The sequence below is a fragment of the Hyalella azteca genome, unplaced genomic scaffold (assembly GCF_000764305.2).
Source record: "Hyalella azteca isolate HAZT.00-mixed unplaced genomic scaffold, Hazt_2.0.2 contig13542, whole genome shotgun sequence".
Classification (NCBI taxonomy): domain Eukaryota; kingdom Metazoa; phylum Arthropoda; class Malacostraca; order Amphipoda; family Hyalellidae; genus Hyalella; species Hyalella azteca.
The window spans coordinates 103396-113360 of NW_025943460.1; the positions used below are offsets into that span (position 1 = coordinate 103396).

General features: G+C 35.5%; 1 protein-coding gene across 1 annotated transcript in view; it reads right to left on the reverse strand.

Moving 5' to 3' along the window:
* Positions 1 to 4237, reverse strand: part of LOC108682236 (cytochrome P450 4c3) — a 15678-nt gene extending 11441 nt beyond the window's left edge. The window contains exons 1-3 of the mRNA XM_018171366.2: positions 4015 to 4237; positions 1043 to 1124; positions 72 to 178 (exon numbers count right to left, since the gene is read on the reverse strand). Coding sequence (XP_018026855.1) covers positions 72 to 178; positions 1043 to 1124; positions 4015 to 4086 — 261 coding nt within the window. The 5' untranslated portion in view covers positions 4087 to 4237. The remainder of the gene's footprint in view (positions 1 to 71; positions 179 to 1042; positions 1125 to 4014) is intronic.
* Between the last annotated feature and the right edge of the window lie 5728 nt (positions 4238 to 9965).

The window sequence follows — 9965 nt, forward strand, 5'->3', positions numbered from 1 at the left end:
ACACATTGTCCCCAAACATTGTCCCCACACGATGTCCCCACACAATGTCCCCACAACACACTGAGCCTCACCTCCACAGAGCTGCATTTGCTGAGCAGGACGTAGGGTTTGAGTCCTAAGTAAATTCGCGCGATGCCGTTGCCATGCTTGGAGAAATCCATTAATGTTTGCAATAGTTCTGTGGAAAGGAGGGGTGTTGTTTTTAAGTTAGATGTGATACTTTTTACTTTTTCATTTACATTTTGATGAAAAAATACGCCTAGTTGTTGATTAAGAACAACTGTAAGGAGGTAACGATTAAATGACTATAAAGGACTATTAAGACATTTTTATACCTAAAAGAGCTTCTACGTAATTCTCCGTAGTGAAATAATTGCTGACTGGAACAACGAAGATATACTGCTCTACAAAATTTGACTAAACTAAAACTAAATTTAATTAAACCAATAGTATCCCATTAAGGCCCTTTTCCACTACGGGACTGACTCGAAAGGATTAAGACTGGTCTGAGACCATGAAGCCAAATGTCACACACACAGTTCCAGCTGGGCTGCTGCTCCGCCGCACGCGTATATTGGAGCGACAGCAACACACAAAATTCTAGGACGGAAGTCAGAGTGACACTCTCGCATAATGAGCGGCTCACTCAGCAGTCAAAGATTAGTATAGTATCTTCGGCAGTGAAGGATAGGCCTGGATAGGACTGTCGCCGATTCTTGTACTTGTCTTGACTAGACCCGCCTTGTGATCAAATCTTTTCAACGGACGGTAGGTTTGAAATCGCTTCTAGATTTCAGTTATTCCGTAGGATACGACTCGATACGAGGCATTACAAGACTAAACATAAGCTCCTGCATGGCCTTGTCTAGTCTATTCCTGAACGCGTTTGAAAAGATTGAACTGCAGTGCTTCATTCGCCGATGGGCCAGACTGCCTCAGTCTGACCTGAAAAAAGCCAGTTTTTAGGCGTCAGTCGCGCAGAGTCTCATAGTGGGAAAAGGTCTTTACTTAACTGAATCTATAAGCATCCTCCGTCACTCACGCTGGCGGGAGCCCTGCACTTGCAAGGTGTTGCCCAACAGCGGCAGCGCATGAGGCCCGGGGATGCGCTCCAACAGACGCACCTGCGCATACATGTCGCAATATTCAAATACATAAATTCAGATTAAAAATTTTCAGTTTAACCATCCGGGTACAATTTTAAATATTCAAAAAATGTACGAAAATTTTAAATAATATTATTTTAACCTTGCCAGTACAACTTTAAATATTTCAAAACGTACGAAAATAATAAATAATTTCAGGTTTTAACCTTAATGCTTTAACTGACAATATTCAAATACATGAATACAGATTAAATAATTTCAGGTTAACGTGTTTAGCAAATATTCTTATTTAACCTTTAATATATAGAAGTGAATTTTTCGTCAGAAGAAGGTTTGAACTTGTTTTAGACCGTATAGCCAAATCACATTGCTTTGCTGTGGAATTAATCACAATATTAAGGTAGACGTTTAACGAGCAATCAGGAATACCAGGGTTTATTATTGATAACAACGCCGACAGACCGTTGTTATGTATATTTATTCTTAATGTAATTTACGAATAAAATAATTTTTAACAGCAGCTTCAGTTGCGTTAAATTTCGTTTTGATCATCCAATAAATTCAAGGTCATCGGATACACAGCCAATGAGTTTCTGAGATTTCATGGAATTTTGCACCATGCCAATGTTGATTCATTTTGATTCATCATTGAGTTCATAAGAGCCGGAGCATTGATCTTCGCTTTTTATCAGGCGACGAAAGTTTTAAAGTGACGCTGCAAGGGAAACTCTGGGAAAAGACTTTATTCTTTGTTCCATCAAGTCTCCTGCGAAGGAACATTTGATTATTTGTAAATCATAAACGATTTTTTATTCAATCCTGTTTAAATACAATACTGTCAATTTTGCTCTCGTAACCTCTAAATCCTGTTTAAATCCTATTAATCGTGTTTACATCCTACCAATCCTGTTTAAATCCTACCAATCCTGTTTAAATCCAATCAATCCTGCTCTCGTAACCCTTAAATCCTGCCAATCCTGTTCAAATCCTACTAATCCTGTTTAAATCCTATCAATCATTTTTAAATCCTATCATTCCTGTTCTCGCAACCCTTAAATCCTGTTTAAATCCCACTCTCGGATGTGATGAAGACGCTGGATTGCGGTGAATCAGCGGAGCAGCACTGATGATTTGAGATTTGCTATCCATCGAAAAGGATTTCAGAAACATACTCCTCATAATAGCTCAATCTCGTTGATTCTGAGCAAAATCCTGCTTTGAATCAGCGACATTGAGTCAACGGTCTGGAGTATTTTTACACTTAATTTATCCCAGGAGGAATAGGAGGAAAAACAGAGAGTCAAAGAGCATTATGTACATGCGTCGTTTATAACCTTCCGACGAATAGGATGCAGAAGAGTTTTAGGAATTGCCGAAAAAAAAGTCATTGTTTGTATCACTTACAATTTAAAAAAAAAATAAACTTTGTTATTTATATATGTTAATTCTGTTATGTGTATATTTGATGGACGACCATGGATTCCCGAAAAGAAATTAACACTCCTTATCTATACTTAATTCTTATGAAGAGCAGCGCAGTTATTGTGAAACCCGAGAGATCGTTTCTCATTATGCCTAAGTTTATTTAAATAAGTTTATCTGAAACTAATGATATTTCGAGAGAGACAAAAAAAAAACATTATAAATCATCAAACTCACTCAAGTCTGCAATTATTAATTCCCTTAAGATATACATGAACTAATGAGAAGCAGTGATTTTGAGAGCCTGATTTGATAAGCCCTGTTAAGCTGACTAAAGAAAATAAAAGGTTATATAGGACGGCCGATCTCAAGGACAAGAACAAGTGCGCTGTGTAATCATCCCATGGCAAAACAAGTCCCTTACAAAATACCGAGCAAGCACTATAAGACATTTTCTCTCGGTAACATGGCGGAAGATGTGATAAATGTAACGATGTGAGATAGCATGCTTGCATTGATAATTGCTTTGAGGGTCGATATGGATAAGAGATTGCGTGAATATGAACTGAAGGAGAGCTTGTTCATTTAATACGTAATGCTTTGTAATGCGCAAAACATTTCTAATACTCAATAGCATTTGTTGATAGCAAAGGTTTCCGAAGAAAATATGATGATTGAAATGGTCATTATAATTAAGCTCCTCGCAGCAACATCTTTTTTTTTTCTTAAAACATAACATAATATAGCGAGTTGACCAATTAAATTCACAATATTTTCCTGGAAAATTTTCATCGTTATATCTTCGATGAAGAGGTGGTCAATTTACTTGCAGGTTTCTACGATTTTAAATTCGCAGTTATTTAATAATATGTTTCTTCTTTGTTGTGTCGAAGTGAAGTAAAATTAACGATTAGGTTAAATCCGAATAATGATTTTCAAACCAATGTAATGTGAATTGAACATTGGTCCGCTTAAATTCTCATCCAACCCAGAATTTTTATTAAACTCTCGTTAATTTAACCAGAACATGAAATTTCATACCATTAAGAAACAGGGTTTCTTAATGAATGAACAAAAGAATCAGGGCAGAAAATGAACAAAATCCTACTTTAATAAATTAAGATTGGATTTTCATGTCATGCCACGCCGAATAAATTAACCTGCTACGCATCAAGCAAAAACTGAACGACAAGCATTCACCTGCTCGTTGAATAAATGAATACTTTTTTTCTTCTTGCAGGTAGCCGACATCAGCACGCTGATGAATCTGCTACACCTATACATCATTATTACAATTTGAATTCACTTATAACATTAAATTTAGAAAAGAGCCCCAGCCAGAAGTTAAAGGTGAAATATTGGACGGATGGGCTTCATTCATAGATAAAAAGGTCATTTGAAAGAGAACATTTATGTACAGCTGGACCATATATAGAGGGATATATGAAGTAAATAATATTTTTACGATGCATGAACCGAGTCTCACCTTCTGGTATCTCTTGAATGCCATCGACACGAAGATGAAGAACAAGACGAAAATAAGCGCCTCGGTAAACATGGTTGACTGCACCGCGAGTTAAAAAATAATCAAATAAAAATTATAATTTACATAACAAAAGATGAACGAAAATTTTTAAACTAAATTAGCAATTACATCAAACAAGACCTATTTATTGTCAACTGGTTTAGTTTATTACAGTAAAAGAATCTGGAAATAATGAAAAGGAATTGTAAACGAAGCAGTCAATTTTACCTTAGAGCCGAACCCGGCGCAGATCTTGGACGGTACAGTCGCGTTGAGCAGGACGAAGCATTAATTGCAGGAATAACTGAGCATTTATCTTAAACATAGCGCCATTTTAGTGCTACAACTGAGAAGGTAAACAATTAATGCAATCCTTATTGTAATAATTGTAAGAGGGGTTGTAATTAAATTGTAATTTTAAGAAGGTGTTACCGGCAGAGACCAGTCACTCGATCATTTGTGCCAGCCTCTCATTACAAGGGCAAGCCAGATGCGTTCAAGGTAAAGATGTTAGGGAGAGTTCGAGATTATCCCCTCGCAATATTTTAATCATACAATTCTCTCGTTTAATAAAAAACTGATTATAACATAAATTAAACAAACGTTTTAACATCAAATGATTCCGTGATAACCTCCGTCATCGCTCTGACTACGAAGCGTTATCATTTGGTCGAGTCAACGTGATTCATAAATGAAGAATTTGCGTGCATTTTATAATGATCGGTATATTCTAGTCAATGAAAATTATGCCAAAAAATCGTGTTATAAGTTGAGTTTATTATTACGCTACAATTAACGATCTGGATTCAACGAATCAAAAAATGTTGATATTATTCATATATAAATCAAAGAAAGTGAGTACTTAAACTAACCTCAATGAAGTGTTTAGCTTGATCTTGTGACGTATTGTTGAAACAACTTCACACTAATCGATTCACTGAAATACCTATTAGCACTATTTATTCAATGGAAAATTATATTCTTATTCATATCTTTCATTTATAAATTTGAATAATTTTATCGCTTATGATGTTTTTTGTGCAGAATAGGAAAACGTTTTCAAAACAACACCTCCAGCGTTAATAATTATAATTCTTCTAAGGAAATGTTGAGGAACGTTACAAATAATAAAAAAGAAAAGAATTCCTCCTCAAAGCTCATCTTTTTATAGCGGATAACAGTAATATTTGCCTTGGGGAAAAATGAAGGGTATTACATGTCGATGGAAACTAAATGACCATACTAATTTAAACGCTTAGGTAATGATTCGAATTTATATTTGTACGTTTTTGCAAAAAAACAAAATAAGAAAGATCACAACAAATTTGCCTTTGAACCAATAGTTTTTCTACCCCTTTCAGTAAACCGATCTGTGTGAAGTGATCGATTTCCAATTTTCAAAAACTACAATAACAGAAAAAAAAAAAATTCAAAATTTGTCACAATTCAACATCGTGCCAAAAACCCAGTAAATTGCGTTAATTCAGAGAGGAGATACAATAATCAATCAAAAAGTTAGGACATTTTTGTGGGACTCACCCTGCGTGCACTAGCGAGTATTCATGATACCCTGGATTTGAAATTTTGTAAATGTTGAAAGAATTTGTGTCCCGAAATCGGAAATGGGCGCAACGCAGCAATACACTCTAATTGGGGCGGATGAATATGTCGCGAATTAACGAGTGTTTATTATTTATTATGCATGTATTGAATTAACGAATGCTTATTAATTAATATGCATGTCTTGAATTAACGAATGCTTATTAATTAATATGCATGTCTTGAATTAACGAATGCTTATTAATTAATATGCATGTCTCGAATTAACGAATGCTTACTAATAAATATTCATGTCGTGAATTAATGTATGCTTGTTATTTAATATGCAAGTCTTGAACTAACGAATGCTTATTAATAAATATACATGTCGTGAATTACCGAATTCTTAAAACCCAGGTTCTATAAGTCGGTCACAGTTTATTCATAGAACAATTCATTCATGAATCAGAGGCTGGTGCAAACTGAATAGGTAAGAGGCGATTTGAATTGAATAGTGATCATATGGCCTACTCATTTATGACATAGAAGTATAATATGAACAGATATATACAGTTATTTCCAGAATACGGCCAATTAATAAATTTAAATGTATATGCATGCAAATAAAATTAAAATTTAAATAAATGTTTACGTCGGGACTATATGCTACATCAACGACGCTATAATATATATTTTTCATTTAGAAAATCTGTTTCTGTGCTTGATTCCAGGCATAATGGCCAAAAATTGTAGCTTTGTTTAAAGACGAGCACCCCATAGTATCGATCGATTATCGATATTAAGTAAATATGAAATTGTGCTTTTAGTTTCTAAACCGCTAGTCTTTGCAGAAAGTGGAAGGGCATTGGATTTAAAATAGAAGCTTTAAATCTAAGTGGAATGTAAAATTTTAAAATTCCAAATTATGACACGCAGATAGAATTTAAAAAAATTGTTACTTGCCAGAGGTTTCAATTAATGTTTTCAATAATTCCTAATCGTTAACTTATATTACACCCGAAGCTGTCTACCAGCGTAATTTCATTTTAAGATGTATTGAATTTAATAATATAAAGTAAGAAAATGATTCGCTAATTGAACAATATGGCCCATTTAATTTTCCATGACTGAGCGGCCAGGAAAGAAACAGTTACAACCTCCCTCGCTGAGCGCTGAGCGCCGAATGACGTCAGACGCAACCGCCACCTGCGCCAGTGCCATCCAGGTTCTGCGTGGCACCCGAGGTCACGTCAGACACGTGTTGTTGTGTCACGATCTTGTCATAATCAAGCTGACGTTGAGAATTGAATTGTGATAGTTTCTGCGCTTGTAATTCTCAAGGAAAATGTTTCTAATGCTTGCGTTGCACACTTTATACCGCGACAGAAGTGATGTTAAGTGATGTCATACGATACTGAGAAGCCTCTTAACTAGCACTAGCATACCAGCAGTGCTAGCCTCTTAACTAGCACTATCATGCAAGTAGTGCTATATAGCCTTTTAATTAGCCCTGGCATTCTACTAGTGCAAGCCTCTTAACTAGCATGGCATGCCAATCGGGCTAGCCTCTTAACTAGCACTAGCATGCAGTTAGTGCTACCCTCTTAACTAACAATAGTATGCCACTCGTGTTTGCTTCTTAACTAGTTCCTTTTAACTATCTATAGCATGCCATTAGCGCTAAATTCTAAATTAGCACTAGCATGCCATTAGTGCTAGATTCTAAACTAGCACTAGCCTGCCATTAGTGCTAGCCTCTAAACTAGCACCAGCAGCGCACTAGCGCTAGCCACCGACACAATCGCTGCACTCAAGGGCCGCAGCGATAAAAGCTTTTGAAAAACTCGGAGCTTGCATTAAAAATGAGTCGATCATAATAAGGTCAATGGAGCGGTGCAATATTGCAAATGGCCTTGAGCAACAATTACCAAGTATTATTTATTATTATCATCAATAATATTATTATAATTATCATATTAATAATAAAAATAATCACTAATATTATTATGTCCTAAGCTTTTCTCACTAGAGGCTCTTACAAAAATTAGCAAAGCAATCTTGTGTGGCGACTTCAATATTAATCTGAACAATCCTATAATCTTCACCCAACAATTTTATTCATGACACTCTTTGTAGAAATTTCTGTCCAGTCTTAACTAAAGCCAACAGAAACTCCCTGAAAATTTTATTACCGATATTCACCGCTTGATCTTATTTGGTGTCGTTATTGACTGTGACTTTTGACTTTGAAACTGGGTTTTCGCTGAACTTCAGCTAGGAGAATAACTTGCCTTATTAATGCTCACAATATTCGAAAGTTTTGGGAGAAAATGAAACATATCTGTCCAGTATTTCTAACTAATGTTGATGACCCTAATCTTGCAATGCAGTCTTTCATGACCGAATTTTCCAAAATATCCAATACATCTTTTCCTATAAAGTTTGTCACGATTAGGAAGCCTCGGCCTCCTTGGGTGACCGCCGAAATAAAGTCTGCCATCAAGAAGAAGCATAAACTTCCAAGCTTTCTCGCACTGGTGTAATTTACCGTAGTCTTACTCTACTTATCGGAATGTATTGAATACGCTATTAAAAATATTTAAGAAGCAGTACTAGTCGACTAAAATTATGCATGAGTCGAACGACTCTAAGGTTAATATTGTTAACTTCTTACTTGTGGAGAATCTTGTACTAAGAAAAATTGTTGAATTTTCAAACAATAACAAGCTTATGTCTGGCACCGATGCGGCTACTGAATTCAATGATCATTTTCTTTCTGTTGCTAATGACATAACACAAAAGTTAAGTCCTGTGAGAGATGGTGAGACTTTTGAGGTTCCTTTTTGTGAGGCATCCTGCTTCCTAATATATCTCCTTCTTCTGCATCAGAAATAAAAAATTTGTTGCGACTACGCAAAGGCAAGAGGCTCCATGTTGAGGGAATTAAGTCAATAATATTATTTCAAGTTATTGATATCTTAGCGCCAGTTTCAGTTAATATATTTAAATTGTGTATGTCAACTGGAGTCTACCCTGATGTCCCAAAACTTGCCCGTGTCAAACCAGTTTTGAAATCAGGCAACTCGAACAATGTGTGCAACTATAGCCCCATGCCTGCTTTACATTTTCTTAAAATTTTTTCGATAAAATTCTACTTTGTAGACTTACGAATTTTCTTGAAAATTTTTCAATAATATCTGAAAATCAATTTGGTTTTCGCAAGGGCACTAATACGACTATGTCAATATTATATCTGATCCAAAACCTAATAATGGCATTCCATGCTAATAACTAATTTGTTGCTCTTCTTCTCAATTTGCAAAAAGCCTTCGATTGCGTAAATCATGAAAATCTCTTAAGTTAACTCTACCGTTATGGCATTAGTGGGCATTTTCATTCATTAATTCAGTCATATATTTAGCAAAAGAGAACAGTACGTTTCCATAAACAAGTTCAATTCACCCATTAGACCAATTAAGAGTGGAGTAACATAGGGCTCTGTTCTCGGGCCTATTTTCTTTAACATTTTATAAATGATATTTCCTTGTCTTCTTACGTGAATTGCAAGCGTTTTGCTGATGGAGCTGTATTTTATATCTCGAGAAGTGCCTACGATGACTCGTGTGTTCGGATATCGAAGCTGTCAGCGAAGTTGTCAAGGTGGCTATTATATAGACAACATGTTAGCGGCGCACACTGATAAAACTAAATAGATGATTTTTACTCCAAAACTAGTTTCAGTTTTTCAGAACATAACCGTCAATGGAACAATATTAGATATAGTTTACCATTTTCGGTATCTATGCTTAATCCTCGACAACAATATTTCTTTTCGAAAACACATTACCTTTGTTTAGCAGGGGCTCAGTAAAGTCCACGGGTGCTACATGCTCTCTTCGGCAGCGTCTTACCTTTCTCCTCATTGAAAACGCTTTTTGATTCATTGTTCATATGTAAGCTTTCAAACACTTTAATAATATGGGGTGGTCGGTGTATCTCTCTATACAAGAAAACAGTTATCACGTTAATTAATAAGTCACTGCGATCAATCCTCAGGGTTAAATATATTAACAATATTCCGGTTACTCGTACCAAGAACGAAGTATTGCCCAACGGGAAGTATTGTTATGTGAAAGTTTAATGTAACATGTAAGGAGCAGAAAATATTTTTTTACAGTTAAAACACTATATTGGAACGGATTTTTGTATTAATTTTGGTTGTGAATGGATCCTAAATATTGAACACAGCAGATAAGTCCTAATAATTCCGTGAGTCGGGAACTGGACTTAACCCTATCGATAAGAATTTAACTCAATCCAACTGAAAAAAATTAGCAGCTCTAATGTACCACTGCTGTTATGTTTGAAAGGTA